Source organism: Mustelus asterias, unplaced genomic scaffold (assembly GCF_964213995.1).
Source record: "Mustelus asterias unplaced genomic scaffold, sMusAst1.hap1.1 HAP1_SCAFFOLD_94, whole genome shotgun sequence".
Classification (NCBI taxonomy): domain Eukaryota; kingdom Metazoa; phylum Chordata; class Chondrichthyes; order Carcharhiniformes; family Triakidae; genus Mustelus; species Mustelus asterias.
Genome location: NW_027590142.1, coordinates 1074825 through 1091652, shown reverse-complemented (window position 1 = coordinate 1091652; position 16828 = coordinate 1074825). Strand labels below are relative to the sequence as shown.

The following is a 16828-nucleotide window of genomic DNA, read 5'->3' as shown; positions in this document are numbered from 1 at the left end:
TCTTCCTCCATTCCACCCTTACCGACTTGAGTCTGCCAGTCAATGTGCATGTTGAAGTCCCCCATGATTATTGCCGTTCCGTTTTTACACGCATCCCTTATCTGCTTGTTTATAGCCCTCCCCACCTCAACATTATTATTTGGGGGCCTATATACCACACCTACTAGTGTCTTTCTCCCTCTACTATTCCTCATCTCTACCCATAACGATTCCACGTTTTGTTCCTCAGAGCCTATGTCATCCCTCAGTACTACCCTGATATTATCTCTTATTAATAGCGCGACCCCACCACCTTTTCCTTCCTGTCTATTCTTCCTAAACGCCTGATACCCCTGGATATTCATCTCCCAGTCCTGGTCACCTTTCAGCCACGTTTCTGTAATGGACACTAGATCGTACCCACTTGTGCTGATTTGCACCATCAACTCATTCACCTTGTTCCGAATGCTTCGTGCATTCAGGCAAAGTGTCCTTATTCCAGCTTTTATCTGGACCCGCTTTGATGAGTCGCGAACACCCTCTCCCTCTACTCCCTTATCTAAATTACCGCCTTCATTCACTTGCACCCTCTCCTCTACCATTAATTTTGTAATTCCCCTTACCCCTGCATCCTCCCCCCCCATCAATTAGTTCCTTGATCCTAGTCAACTCTTCTAGCTCCCCTCCCCCCAACCTATCTAGTTTAAATTCTCCCCAGTAGCCTTAGCCAACCTACCGGCCAGGATATTGGTCCCCGTGTGGTTCAAGTTCCACCCGTTTTTTGTATACAGATCACCCCTGCCCCTAAAGAGGTCCCAATGGTCCAGGAACCTGAATCCCTGCCCCCTGCACCAGTCCCTCAGCCACACATTCATCTTCCACCTCACTCCATTCCTGCCCTCACCTTCCCGTGGCACAGGCAGTAATCCTGAGATTACTACCTTTGCTTTCCTCTTTCTCAGCTGTCTCCCTAATTCCCTGTACTCCCTTTTCACGACCCCTTCTCCCTTCCTACCCACATCAGCGGTACCAATATGTACCGCTACCTCAGGCTCCTCTCCCTCCCATCTCAGGATTTCCGGGACGCGACTAGCGACATCCTGGATCCCGGCCCCAGGGAGGCAGACCACCATGCGAGAATCCCGCCTACCTCCGCAGAAACGCCTGTCTGTCCCCTTCACCATCGAGTCCCCGATTAATACCGCCTTCCTCCTCTTTTCCTTAGCCCTCTGAGTTACAGGGCTGGACTCCACTGCAGAGACACGGCCACTGCTGCTTCCCCCAGGCGGGCTGTCCCCCCCAGCAGTACTCAAGCAGGAGTACTTGTTGTGCAGGGGCAAATCCACCGGGGTGCTCTCAACCACCCTAGCCTTACCCTTCCTGGCCGTCACCCACTTAGCCTCCTCCCGTGGCCCTGGTGTGACCACCTGATGATAGCTCTTGTCTATCACCTCCTCATTCTCCCTCATCAGCCTAAGATCCTCGAGCTGTAGTTCCAGCTCCCTAACACGGTCCCTCAGGAACCGCAGCTCGACACACCCCTCACAGATGTGGATGTCCGGGAGGCAAGATGCCTCCAGGACCTCCCACATCCTACACTGAGAACAACACACTGGTTTCACACTCATATTGGACACTTTATGTCAAGTAAGACAGTGAAAAGTTAATAAGAGTGTAAGGAAACAAAAACTCACCCCTGCTCGTCCAAGCCCTGTGAGCCAAAGCCCTGACAGCTCACTCAACTTCCCACTCACTCTGCTGCCTGCTACGATGCTGCCCGCTGTATACTTTGGTGCACTTTTAAACCCTCCAAAAACTTCCCCTGGCCACTCCTGGCCTGACTTCCGGTTTTGAAAAAAACCTCCGATTTTAAACCCAAAATTAACTGAAAAAATAAATAATTAATTACAGTCAGAAAACCCACTCTCTTACCCTCAGCCTGCTCCTGGGAACAATGAAGCTGAACCTCCAAGGTAAGCCCTTTTTAAACCCTCCAAAAACTTCCCCTGGCCACTCCTGGCCTGACTTCCGGTTTTGAAAAAAACCTCCGATTTTAAACCCAAAATTAACTGAAAAAATAAATAATTAATTACAGTCAGATTAATTACACTATGCCACCAATCTTTGTGTCATCTGCAAACTTACTAACCATGCCTCCTATATTCTCATCCAAATCATTAATATAAATGACAAATAACAGGGGACCCAGCACGGATTCCTGAGGCACACCGCTGGTCAACCCTCTACAACCACCCTCTGGCTTCTGTCAAGAAGCCAATTTTGTATCCATTTAGCTACCTCACCCTGGGTCCCGTAAGAATTAACCTTATGCAACAACCTACCAGGCAGTACCTTGTCAAAGGCCTTGCTAAAGTCCATGTAGACAACATCGACTGCACTGCCCTCATCTACCTTCTTGGTTACCCCTTCAAAAAACTCAATCAAATTTGTGAGACATGATTTTCCACTCACAAAACCATGCTGACTGTCCCTAATCAGTACTTGCGTCTCTAAATGCCTGTAGATCCTGTCTCTCAAAATACTTTCCAACAACTTACCCACCACAGATGTGAGGCTCACCGGCCTATAGTTCCCAGGCTTTTCCCTGCAGCCCTTTTTAAACAAAGGCACAACATTTGCCACCCTCCAGTCTTCAGGCACCTCACCTGTGACTATCGATGATACAAATACCTCAGCTATGATTGAACTAAAAATATATTTAATGGATAAGATGGCTCCAGTTGGTGAAGATACAGGGGGTTGCGATTGATGATGATCTTGAACTTGTTGCCTGTGGGGGTAGTCAAGCAGAGATGATCAATAATTTCTCAATGAGATTAGATGGGTGCTGCAGGGTTACAGAATGGGACCCACTCCAGACGGACAGAATTGCTCGACAGACAGTTTATTTTTGATAATTTATTAATTAGTGTCACAAGGATGCTGACATTAACACTGCAATGAAGTCACTGTGAAAATCATGAAAAAGTATGAAATTACAGTGAGAGTCGGTATGCACTCGAGTTATCCAATGGACTCCTTCTGTGCTGGAATGACTCTATGACTGGAAATATATAACGTAGCTACAGGACTATATTACAAGACTGGAAATAATAAATGCATTTATTACAGGACCAGAAGTAAATCTGTCCCATATAATAACGATGTGGAGATGCCGGCGTTGGACTGGGGTAAACACAGTAAGAAGTTTAACAACACCAGGTTAAAGTCCAACAGGTTTATTTGGTAGCAAAAGCCACACAAGCTTTCGGAGCTCTTAGCCCCTTCTTCAGGTGAGTGGGAATTCTGTTCACAAACAGAGCTTATAAAGACACAGACTCAATTTACATGAATAATGGTTGGAATGCAAATACTTACAACTAATCAAGTCTTTAAGAGACGAAACAATGTGAGTGGAGAGAGCAACAAGACAGGCTAAAAAGATGTGTATTGTCTCCAGACAGGACAGCCAGTGAAACTCTGCAGGTCCACGCAACTGTGGGAGTTACAAATAGTGTGACATGAACCCAATATCCCGGTTGAAGATGCCCACACACTCAGCCAGTCCCAATCACGCTAAAGCACCTCTGCAGCCTCCTCACAGCTCACCCTCCCACCCAACTTTGTATTATCTGCAAATTTGGAGATAATACATTCAGTTCCCTCTTCCAAATCATTAATATATAATTTGAAGAGTTGGGGTCCTAGCACAGATCCCTGCCAAACCCCACTAATCACTGACTGCCAATCAGAAAAAGACTCATTTATGCCAACGCTTCGCTTCTCATCTGCGAACCAGCTTTCTATCCATCTCAAGACATTCCCTGCAATCCCATGTCCTTTAACTTTACATAGCAGTCTATTATGTGAGACCTTGTCGAAAGCCTTCTGAAAATCTAAATAAACCACATCCACTGGTTCTCCTCGGTCAACTCTACTCCTTACATCCTTACAAAATTCCAATAGATTCGTCAAGCATGATTTCCCTTTTGTAAATCCATGCTGTCTTTGTCTGATTATACCACTGCCTTCCAAATGCCGAGTTGTGAAATCCTTGATAATAGACACCAGCAACTTCCCCAGTACCAATGTTAGGCTCACTGGTCTATAGTTCCCTGTTTTCTCTCTCCCTCACTTTTCGAACAGTGGGTTTACATTAGCTACCCGCCAATCTGTAGGAACTATTACCGATTCCAAAGAATTTGGGAAAATAACCACTATTTCCAGGACCACTTCCTTAAGTACTCTGGGATGAAGATTATCTGGACCTGGAGATTTATCCACCTTCAATCCCATCAATTTCCCCAAAGCCATTTCTCGACAGATGCTGATTTCCTTCAGCCCCCTCACTAAAACATGTTTCTTTCAGCACTTCTGGTACATTATTCACGTCTTCCTTTGTGAAGACTGAAGCAAAGTACCAATTTAATCCCTCAGCCATTTCTTTATTCCCCGTTATGAATTCTCCCATTTCTAACATTCGTTTTTGTCAATCTTCTTCTCTTTACATATCTATAGAAACTTTGACAGTCAGTTTTTATGTTCCCTGCCAGCTTACTTCCATACTCCAATTTTCCCTGGGAGTGGGTGAAGCTGTTGAAAACCTGTTGCTCCATCTGCTGTGCGATCCGGTCACTAGGACCCGGTTGGGACCATAATACGCTGAAGCCCCACCCCCTTATTGTTGCGTCATCAAGACACCAGCGCATGTGCTCCCTGTGAGCTCCCTGCTGAATCAAGATGGCGGCTGTTAACCTGAGCCTCGTCTCGGGAAAAAGATCCAAAGCTGCAAACACGGGACCTGCGGATTACTATTAGAGGTTTGAGACCTTCACCAGATATTTAGAAACCCTCTCCGTCCATCTGCCGGTTCCAATCCTCCCTCCATGTATCCGCATCCTTACCGGTTGCTGATGAGACAAAGGAATGTCTCTCCCCATTGCCATCATTCACGCTGCGCATGCGCCACACACTGCCTGACTGCGGATGCGCAGCTCTCTCCCGTGCTGTGGATAGGGGACATTCACTACCGCGAGGAATGGTGGGAAAGCGCACGCCATCGAGACGCCTCATTTGTGAACAGTGAACTTTTCCTGCTGCGATGTGAAAATTAGGGATCGTGGTGCAGTCATTAGGAATCAAATTATACTGTAACCTAAGTACTCAAGGCATTCATTATCCACCAAAAAGTAAGGGAATGGAAATTCCCGACCAAAATATCTGAAATTGATACATAATAACATGATAAGGGGGAAGTCGATCTGTATCTTTAATGAACATCAACACGCAAAAATGGAACTTGATGACTTTTAAACAGCTTGCCCTGTTGACATAGAAGTGTCATAATGGGAAATGTGTATGATGGATAGAGCTGTTTCTGGGGCACAGGGGATTGTGGGATTCACGGCCCCATAAAACAGCAGCTATTGGTATGTGTTTTATTAGAGAAGCGTCAGTGACTGCAAACATTAACTCTGCTTCTGTCTCCATAGGTGCTGTCTAACCTGATGAGTATTTACAACGTTTTCTCTTTTCATTTCAGATTTCCAGCAGCTAAGAACATAAGAAATGGGAGCAGGAGTAGGCCATCTAGCCCCTCGAGCCTGCCCTGCCATTCAATAAGATCATGGCTGATCTGACGTGGATCAGTACCACTTACCCGCCTGATCCCCATAACCCTTAATTCCCTTACCGATCAGGAATCCATCCATCCGCGCTTTAAACATATTCAGCGAGGTAGCCTCCACCACCTCAGTGGGCAGAGAATTCCAGAGATTCACCACCCTCTGGGAGAAGAAGTTCCTCCTCAACTCTGTCCTAAACCGACCCCCCTTTATTTTGAGGCTGTGTCCTCTAGTTTTAACTTCCTTACTAAGTGGAAAGAATCTCTCCGCCTCCACCCTATCCAGCCCCCGCATTATCTTATAAGTCTCCATAAGATCCCCCCTCATCCTTCTAAACTCCAACGAGTACAAACCCAATCTCCTCAGCCTCTCCTCATAATCCAAACCCCTCATCTCCGGCATCAACCTGGTGAACCTTCTCTGCACTCCCTCCAATGCCAATATATCCTTCCTCATATAAGGGGACCAATACTGCACACAGTATTCCAGCTGCGGCCTCACCAATGCCCTGTACAGGTGCATCAAGACATCCCTGCTTTTATATTCTATCCCCCTCGCAATATAGGCCAACATCCCATTTGCCTTCTTGATCACCTGTTGTACCTGCAGACTGGGCTTTTGCGTCTCATGCACAAGGACCCCCAGGTCCCTTTGCACGGTAGCATGTTTTAGTTTGTTTCCATTGAGATAGTAATCCCATTTGTTATTATTTCCTCCAAAGTGTATAACCTCGCATTTCTCAACGTTATACTCCATTTGCCATATCCTCGCCCACTCACTCAGCCTGTCCAAATCTCTCTGCAGATCTTCTCCGTCCTCCACACGATTCACTTTTCCACTTATCTTTGTGTCGTCTGCAAACTTCGTTAACCTACACTCCGTCCCCTCCTCCAGATCATCTATATAAATGGTAAACAGTTGCGGCCCGAGTACCGATCCCTGCGGCACGCCACTAGTTACCTTCCTCCAACCGGAAAAACACCCATTTATTCCGACTCTTTGCTTCCTGTCGGATAGCCAGTCCCCAATCCACTTTAACACACTACCCCCAACTCCGTGTGCCCTAATCTTCTTCAGCAGCCTTTTATGGGGCACCTTATCAAACGCCTTTTGGAAATCCAAAAACACCGCATCCACCGGTTCTCCTCCATCAACCGCCCTAGTCACATCTTCATAAAAATCCAACATGTTCGTCAAGCACGACTTTCCCCTCATGAATCCATGCTGCGTCTGATTGATCGAACCATTTCTATCCAGATGCCCTGCTATCTCCTCTTTAATAATGGATTCCAGCATTTTCCCTACTACAGACGTTAAGCTGACCGGCCTATAGTTACCCGCCTTTTGTCTCCTTCCTTTTTTAAACAGCGGCTGCAGTGTTTTGATTTTGTTTAGTTGAAGGCGTTGCTCATGGAACCGAGCCTAGAAACAAACAGACCATTTAAAGCTGTGTTTCAAGTAAGGAAAAAGTAGTTCTGTCGGGTATTTTCATTAAATTTACAGTTAGAAGAATTTCAAATTTTTCAGTGGGAAGGGATTCAGTCGTTCATCCACACTGCTAAGGCACCAGCGAGTTCACAAGTAACCGGAACATGTACATAACTAGAATTACCAGCAATTGGCTAAACCTCCTTTGACAGCACCTTCTCCAACATGGATAAGGGCAGTTTATGCCCAGAAACCCCACTACCTGCATTTACTCTTCAGAATCTCGCACTATTTTGACTTGGTAGTATACTGCTCTGCCTTCATAATCACTCAGCCAAAATCCTAAAACTTATTTCCGAGCAACACAGTACAGTGGCACAGGGTGGCACAGTGGTCAGCACTGCTGTCTCACAGCACCAGGGACCCAGGTTTGATTCCAGCTTTGGGTGACTGTGTGGAGTTTGCACGTTCTCTCTGTGACTGCATGAGTTTCCTTCAGGTGCTCCGGTTTCCTCCCACACCCCAAAGGTGTACAGGTTAGGTGGATTGGCTATGCTAAATTGCCCCTTAAATGCAGGGGGATGCAGGTTACCTCAGGATTACAAGTTGTTTTGAGATTGAAAGCGACATTTGGAGGTGATAGTTTTCCTGCATCCTTTGAGTTGGTGAAGGTTGTGGTTTGGCAGGTTCTGTCAAAGTTCTTGTCCAGTTGTAGATGTATAAAGTCCTTACCATTCATTCCCTCCCTGTTTCATCTTCATCTTTCTCCTCTCATTGAGGCTGAATTCTTGTGTAGATCTGGATGGGTGGCAAGTTTCCTGCATTGAAGGACATTAACAAACCATTTGGGTTTTTAATCACAATCCAGCAGCTTCCGGAGTCACTTCTTCCTTGTGCCGGCTCCACAAATTACCAAATTCATTCAGTTCAATTTCACAACCTGTCTTTGTGTTTATCACTGTTTTTTCTCCTCTTTAAATTAATTTGCAGACTCGAGAAATCCATGAGCCATGTACATATTCAGTGTGAGAGATTGCAACCCCTGAAGGAGCTGCTTCTCCACTTTTAGTTACACTTCTGTTCTGCCCCATGCTCCAGTGAAGGAGACTGGGGAGGGCAGAGGATCTTTTCCTGGATCTGCTCTTGGGGCTGGTTAAAACAGTAATTTGTAGTTCAGCAGAGGGTAACTTGGCTGTGGGCCCCTCTTCTGTGGTTTCACAGTAACTTCATTACAGCGTTGCTGCAAGCCTTACCTGTGACTAATAAAAATAAACTTTAACTTTCTTGTCCGTGCTCGTGTGGTCCTGGAGAGGGAGTAGACAGTGTCGACTGGAACACTCGATATCTTCCACAACTCAGGGTACAGAGTGTCTCACAAACACTGGAAACAAAGTTCTGGTTTAGTTCAGATGAAAGTTCGATTGGACCACAAGATTTGGGGAAACAAGATTTGATATAATATTCCATGGAAACTAGAATTGTTTGTTCTGAATTTCTATCCTGTGCTGACAATGATACTGACTCTGTCAATGTCTTTTACAAGGTCCACAAGGGTGATGAATTGCAGATGGGAAATGGAAACCAAACATTACATCAAGATCAGACAGAGTCACTCAATTCATCAGAACCTGAATATCATCGACCTTTAAATGTGGAAGGAGAAATGTTTGTCTGTTCTGGCGGTGGGGAACAATTTCAAACATCAGTGTGACTGGAAAAGCACCGAGACACAGACCTGAGTGAGAGTGAACTGACTGGAAAGAGCTTTAACCAGTTACACAGCCTGAAAGAAACATCACACCATTCACAGCAGAGAACCATAAGACCATAAGAATTAGGATCAGGATTAGGCCATTGGACTCATCGAGTCTGCTCCTCCATTCAATGAGATCACGGCTGATATGATATGACAATCCAATTTTCTGCCTTGTCCCATAACCCTTAATAGCCTTACTTAGAAGCAATACACATGTTGTGTGTGGACAAGGCTTGAACAGACAAGAACACCCACACCATGGAGAAACCATGGAAATGTGGGGACTGTGGGAAGGGATTCAGTTACCCATCGCTGCTGGAAATGCATCGGCGCAGTCACACTGGAGAGAGACCATTCACCTGCTCCATGTGCGGGAAAGGATTCATTCAGTCATCCCACCTGCTGACCCACCAGCAAGTTCACATTGAAGAGAGGCTTTTTAACCATGCTGACGGTGATCACAGCTCTAAAAGCCCTGAGGACCTGGTCACGCACCAATCTATTCACACCGAGAAACAGTTCTGCTGCTCTTACTGTGGGAAGTTATTTAAGCGATCACAGAATCTCATTGAACACAAACGCACTCATACTGGGGAGAGGCCGTTCACCTGCTCTGTGTGTGGGAATGGATTCACACGATCATCCCACCTCGCTACACACCGACTGGTTCACACTGATAACAGACCTTTCAAATGTACTGAATGTGAGAAGAGTTATAAAACCACAAGTGATCTGCTGATACACCAGCGAGTTCACAATGGGGAGAGGCCATTCAGATGTACAGTGTGTGGGAAGGGATTCACTCTGTTATCCAGCCTCCAGAAACACCAGCGAGTTCACACTGGGGAGAGGTCGTTCACCTGCTCCTTGTGTGGAAAAGGATTCATTTATTTAACCAGCCTCAGATCACACCAACTTGTTCATTCAGACAAGAAACCTTTCAAATGTTCTGAATGTGAGAAGAGCTTTAAGACCTCCAGTATTCTGCTGAGGCACCAACAAGTTCACACTGGGGAGAGACCGTTCACCTGCTCTGACTGTGGAAAGGGATTCACTCGCTCATCCAACCTGCGAACACACCAGCACATTCACACCGGAGAGAAACCGTTCACTTGCTCTGAGTGCGGGAAGGGATTTTCTCACTCATCCCACCTGCTGAGACACCAACACACTCACAATGGAGAGAGACCGTTCACCTTCTCTGAGTGTGAGATGGAATTCACTCAGTCAACCCATCTTCTAAATTGACAAGTGTCTGGAGGGGTTGGATTCTGTTGTTATTGCGGCTGTCAATCACATCCAGGACTGAACCGTGTTCATTCTGACAGTTGGAGTTTGTTTTTGCTAATGTTAGTGATTGCTATAACTGGGCTGAAGTTTAATACTCTGGATAAATGTCAACTGAACTAATATTGTTTAAGACACAAAGCCGGCATCTTCATTTCTCCAGGATAAGAACAGATTAATCAATGTCTTGTTGCATTTTTGTGGCCTTTTCTCCTTTCTAACTCTATATTATTTCAGTTCTCATACCTTCAGTTACTCTCATGGACAAGTCCCAGCTCCCCATACCTTCCAGAGTGTCTTTCCTGGCATCGGAATCCAGGGAAGGTATCAGTAACACATCCGTGATCACAAAAGATAAATCACAGTTGTTTGCACTGATCCACTGTTGCCCCAATCATTGAGGATGGTGATATTTGTGGAGCTTTCTCTCTCTGTGATTTGTTTAATTGTCCCCCACCATTCACGACTGGATGTGGGGGGACTGCAGCTTTGATCTGATCCGTTGTTTGTGGGATCGCTTGGCCCTGCCTGGAACATGCTGCTTCTGCTGTTCAGCATGCTTATAGTCCCATGTTACAGAGTCACCAGGGTTGGAATCTCAGTTTTAGGGTGCCCAGTGCTGCTCCTGACTTGTTCTCCTACACTCCATGTTGAACTAGGGGAGGTGATGACTCGGTGGTATTATTGCTGAACTATTAATCCAGAAACTCAGCTAATGATTTGGGGACCGGGTTTCGAATCCTGCCACATCAGTTGGTGGAATTTGAATTCAATAAAAAATCTGGAATTAACAATTTACTGATGACCATAAAACCATTGTTGATTATCGTAAAAAACCCATCAGGTTCACTAATGCCCTTTAGGGAAGGAAATCTGCTCTCCTTACCCGGTCTGGCCTACATGTGACTCCCTCTGAAATGGCCTCGCAAGCCACTCAGTTCAAGGGCAACAAGGACTGGGCCATAAATGCTGGCCATCCAGCAATGCCCATTTCCCACAAATGAATAAAAAAGAATTTCAAGTTGAGGACTCCCAGGATGACTCCCTTGCACTGTCCACCTCTGTGCTGCTCCCTCTACTCAGGTCTGAACTGCTGGTAGGACAGCACATTTTGGCAGGAAGAATAAAAGGGAAGCAGATTATCTAAATGGTGAGAGATTGTCGAGCTCTGAGATGCAGAGGGATCTGAGTGTTCTCGAGATTGAATAAACTGGGATTGTTCTCCCTGGAAAGACGGAGGCTGAGGCGCGACCTGATAGACGTTTATAAAATTATGAGGGGTGTGGATAGGGTGAACAGTTGGGACCTTTTTCCCAGGGCAGAAATGACAATTACAAGGGGGCACAAGTTCAAGATACGGGGGAAAGGTTCAGTGGAGATGTGCGGGGGAAGGTTTTTTACACAGAGGGTGGTGGGGGCCTGGAATGCCCTGCCAAGTGAGGTGGTTGAGGCAGATACGTTAGCGACATATAAGACTTATCTTGATAAACACATGAACAGACGGGGAATAGAGGGATATAAGCGGTTGGTCTGGATAGGACAATGTGATCAGCGTTGGCCGAAGGGCCTGTTCCTGTGCTGTTCTTTGTTCTTTGCATGAATCACAAAAAGCTTGTCAGCAGGTAAAGCAAGTAATTAGGAAAGTTATCATTTGTGAGGGGAATTGATTACACAAATATGGAGATTATGCTTCAGTTATCCAGAGCACCAGTGAGACCACATCTGGAGTATGGTGTACAGTATTGGTCATCTTGTTTAAGCAAGGATGTAAATGCATTGGAAGCAGTCGATTGACCAGACTAATGCCAGAAATGTGTGGATTATGGGTAAAGCTTGGACAGGCTAGGTTTGTGTCTGCTGGAGTTTAAAGATAAATTTAAGATAAATTTGATCGAAACATAGAAGAAACAAGAAGGGTCTTGACAGGTTGATGTGGAAAGGATGTTTCCTCTTGTGTGAGAATCTAGAGCTAGAGGTCCCTGTTTAAAAATAAGGGTTCACACATTTAAAACGGAGATGAGGTGAAATATTTTCTTTCAGAGGGTCGTGAACCTCTGGAACACTTCTGAAAAGGCGGTGGGAGCAGAGTCTTTGAAGATTTTTAAGGCAGATGTAGATAGATTCTTGGCAAGCAAGTGGGTGATAGATTATTGGGGGGAGGCAGGATGCAGATTTAAAGTTACTATCAGATCAGCCCTGATCTGATTAAATGGTGGAGCAGACTCAAGGGGCCAAATAGCCGAATCCTGCTCCTTGTTCCTGTGAGACATTGGCAGTAAGATATGATTCAAAGTATGACTGTGTCAGCCTGTTGCTTGACTGAACTGTTCGACTTAAGGAAAGATCATATTTAATAGTTTGTAGCTCAGTTATGTGTAATGATCAAGTAATTGAAGCTTATTAATCAATTAACCTGATGTGAAATTCTGCTTAATTGTAATATATTAGTATCATGTAACTGGCTTTGTCTGTAGCTGCATCCTTATTTGACAAGTGAAATACATCACATGACCCGAGGCCGGTGTAAAGCTACACTTTTATACTTCAATTACAGAGTCCTGTGGATCCCATCAGCTCTGGATGAGCTAAAATCTGGAACTGTTACCCGTCAGCCATTAATTAACAGTTATACTTGAGTTAGAGGCCATATTGTGTGAAGAAATCAGCTGTGAAGTTTCAAACCTTCAGCACTGTGTCGTAAATTAATGTATCCTTTTAACTTGTAAGAGCTTAAAAGAAGCAGTCACTTTCCTTCAGACTATATAACTATCTTTGATTTGAAAAATTAAAGATTTTAGTTCTCCAATCAGTTTTCATAGCGTAGTGGTTATTCTGACTAATTACTTAACATTTATCAATTGAATGTATCATACTGTATTTGTGTTTCCTGCTACCTCACCTTTTACACACTGATTTGATGCCACTATCTTTGGATTTCAGATCTGAAGTAACTTTGTAATTTCTGTGTTAGTTTAAGGCTGTGTGTCACTTTGTGTCCTTTTAATTAACTGTGTTCCAAGCTCTGGCAACCACTACAAAAACCAGCAAGCACTTTCTTTAACCAAAATATACTGATAGTCACCTGCCCCAATGAGAACTCTACAGGATTTCTACACATCAATTAGACATTTGAGACAATGAACCCAAATGTTAACCATTGGGATTTGACACCATAAACTTGCTTATCTCAAATAAGTGACAAAGAAGATATCTTTAGGCCTCCATTATCTCAGTAGGAAGCCATAAAATTTAATAAAATGACAGGAAAGGTTATAACGTGAGGCAGACTCCGAAAGTAACTGATACATTCGAGGGCCAGCCAGGAGGTTGCAGGAAATGATCGGTAGATGACCATCACCATGAAGAAACCAATCAGAAACTGATTCCACACCACCGACATCAATCAGGGACATCTTTTTTGTGTCCAACCAAATAAACAAAATCAACTTAACTTAGGGACAACTCAAAAGGGGCAGCTCCCTAAAAGGAGGGGAACCGCCCGAAACAAAAAACAAAGCGGAAAGGAAACTTAAAGCATCAAATTAAAATGTGACTAAAGGGGTCAATAATACACCCCAGTCCCTGCAGTGCCCAGCGGGCATGGAAGGCTTCAGTGGTGCCTTCGGACACCGCATGCTCCCTTTCCAGGGACACCTGGCCACGAATATAGCTGCGGTAGAGGGGGCAGACAGTCAGGTTGAAGACCCTTTCGATCGCCCTCTGCCTGGACCTGTAGATGGAATTAAATCAATCAGAGACTGATCATGCGAACCAGAGTTCAGGAACACCATTGATCATGTACAAGGGGCTGTGTCCAGAAAAAGTTAATAAGTATCAGCTTTCAGCTGCCCAGTTCACAGCTCAGAGAAGCTGAGTAGGAAGAAGATAGACAACAGTCTATCTGTATTATGTCACCCAGTGGCAGCATGTAGATGGGAAACAGGAGGGGCAAAGGATAAACACTTGGGGGACACCTAGTTCAGGGGCTTTGGAGAGGAAAAAGAGGTTGGAGATGGGGTAGTAGTTGGCAAAGACTGTGGGATTGAGTGTTTTTTTAGGATTGGTGATGACAGTGGATTTGAAAGTGAGAGAGACAGTGAGAGAGAAAAGAGAGAACCATCAACAATATCACCTAATGTGGGGAAGTTGGATGATCAGCAGTTTAGTGAGAATAGGGTTAATGGAGCACAAGGTGGGTCTCATGGACAAGATGCAGAGGGCATGAAGGGAGATAGGAGAGAAACTGGAGAAGGCTGTAAGTTCTGGGCTTGGGCAAGATGGAACTTTAGACATGGTTTGTCCCGGTGGGCCAGTGGAAGGGAGGGAAGCAGCAGAGGCAGCTGATCAGATTGTCCCAATCTCACAAAGAAGCTCCATGAGCTCCTCACACTTGGACGTGAGGACGGAAGAGACAGGGGAGCGTGAGAACCCTTCAAAAGGAAATAACATATGTTAAAGATGTTAAAAGATTAAACACTATTAACACAAAGCTAATTTATTTAAATTACTTGTGAATTCGCTGGTGACTCAGAAGGTTGGATGACTGAGTGAATCCCTTCCCACACTGGGAGCAGGTGAATGGTTTCTCCCCAGTGTGAACTCGCTGATGTACAGTGAGGTCAGATGATGTCTTGAACCCAGCGTCACAGTGAGAGCACCTGAATGGTTTCTCGTCAGTGTGAACACGTTGATGGTGCATCAGTTCCCCAGAACTTCTAAATCAAGTTACAGAATACTTCTGTAACTTGATTTCTGTGTCTGTGCACTGTTTGAGAGCAGATATCCACTCCATCTGACGAAGGAGCAGTGCTCCGAAAGCTTATGGTATTTGCTACCAAATAAACCTGTTGGACTTTAACCTGGTGTTGTGAGACTTCTTACTGTTCTGTGACCAAGCCAGTTCTCCACCCATCCAGCCACCTCCCCCTTTATCCCATGAGATCCATGAGATCAGTATCCCCCTGATCCGGGATCAGTAAACCATTCTGAGGAGAATATCACCTCCAGCGATCAGCGGAGATCAGTATTTCCTTCATCCGGGATCTTACCTATTACAGGTTGTATGTCTTTTACGTTTCATATCTAAACTGTTGCTTCTTAATAACTGAGTGAAAAATCACCGATGACTTCTATCCATTTTTTGGGTATTTCTGGTCATCTAATCCCCAGACTGATTGTCCATGAGAGTAACTGAAATAATCTAGAGTAATGATGAGTTAGTTGTGGCTCAGTGGTTACATTCTTATCTCTGAGTCAGGAGGTTGAGGGTTCAAATCCACATCCAGAAACATCAGCATCAAATCCAGGCTGATATTCTGATGCAGTTCTGAGGGAGCACTGCACTGTCACAGGTCCCATCTTCCAGATGAGACCTTCAACCATGGCCCCATCTGCCCTCTTAGTTGGGTGTAAAACTTCCCAGGATGTTATTCCAAAGAGCGGAGAAGTTTATTGCTTAATATTTATCCCTCAACAATCATCACTGAACAGATTCTCTGCTCACAATCACATTTGTATGTGGGATCTTGCTGTGCACAATTTGGGGACTGCATTTCCTACACGAAGGCATTGATTACACTTCAACGAACTTCATTGGCTGTAAAAGCACGTTGGGACATCCTGAAGTTGTGAAAGGCGCTATTATAAATATAAATCTTCCATTAAAAAAGGAGAAAAGACCCAACAATTGAAGAGTCAGTAACAGGACATCAATCAGTCTCCTCTTAGTGAAATCAAGGACTCCGACACTGAGTTTGTCACAAAGCTGATTTAATTATATACAGATTATTAAACTCCAGCCCAGGTCCAGGGATTATTAACGTCAACTGAAAAAAAAACTCCAAATGTCAGAATGAACACAGTTGAGTCCTGGATGTGATTAAAGCAGAATCCAACCCCTGGAATCACTTGTTATCTCACTGGTGTATCTGCAGGGTGAATGAGAATAAATTGCTTCTCTCACACACTGCAGGTGAAAGGCCTCTCCAGTATCTGTGGGTTGGTGTCTCAGCAGATTACTTTTTTCATATTAATTTACAGGATGTGGACATCTCTGCCCACATCCCATTCCGAGGAGAATATCACCTCCAGCGATCAGCGGAGATCAGTATTTCCTTCATCCGGGTCTTACCTATTACAGGTTGTATGTCTTTTATGTATCATATCTAAACTGTTGCTTCTTAATAACTGAGTGAAAAATCACCGGCGACTTCTATCCATTTTTCAAATGCTCAGACCAGCATTTATTGCCCCTTCCTCATTACTCTTGTGAAGGTGGTGGTGAGCTGCCTTCTTCAATCACTGCAATCCCTGTGGTACAGGTACACGGTGCTGTTAGGGAGGGAGCTTTTAAACCTCTTCTCACAGTCCAAGCATTTAAACAGTCTCTTCTCAATGTGAACAAGTTGATGTTTACTGAGATACAATGACTGAGTGAATCCCTTCCCACACATGGAGCAGGTAAACAGCCTCTGCTCAGTGTTGTGCTTGTGTTGCAGCAGATCCATTGCACTTTTAAATCTCGTCACAATCAGAACATCAAAACCATGTATTTTTCGGTCTGAACAAGTTGATGTGAAATAAAGCTGCTTAACTGATTGAATCCCTTGTCACACACGGAGCAGGTGAACATGCTCCCTCAGTGGGAGTGCACTGGTGTTTTAGCAGGCTGGGTGACAGTGAATCCCTTCCCACACTCAAATCAGAGGAATGGCCTCCCACCAGTGTGAACCCGCAGGTGTTCAGTGATTTGGGA

The 16828-nt window shown here is 44.9% G+C and overlaps 2 protein-coding genes across 2 annotated transcripts in view; one reads left to right on the top strand and one right to left on the bottom strand.

Annotated features, from left to right (window-relative positions):
* The window catches only part of LOC144484165 (uncharacterized), a 385513-nt gene that overhangs the window by 98649 nt on the left and 270036 nt on the right, over window positions 1-16828 (top strand). The window lies entirely within an intron of this gene.
* LOC144484180 (uncharacterized) overlaps window positions 1-16828 on the bottom strand; it is a 127967-nt gene that overhangs the window by 75217 nt on the left and 35922 nt on the right. Inside the window, exon 7 of the mRNA XM_078202720.1 lies at window positions 16490-16633. Coding sequence (XP_078058846.1) covers window positions 16490-16633 — 144 coding nt within the window. The remainder of the gene's footprint in view (window positions 1-16489; window positions 16634-16828) is intronic.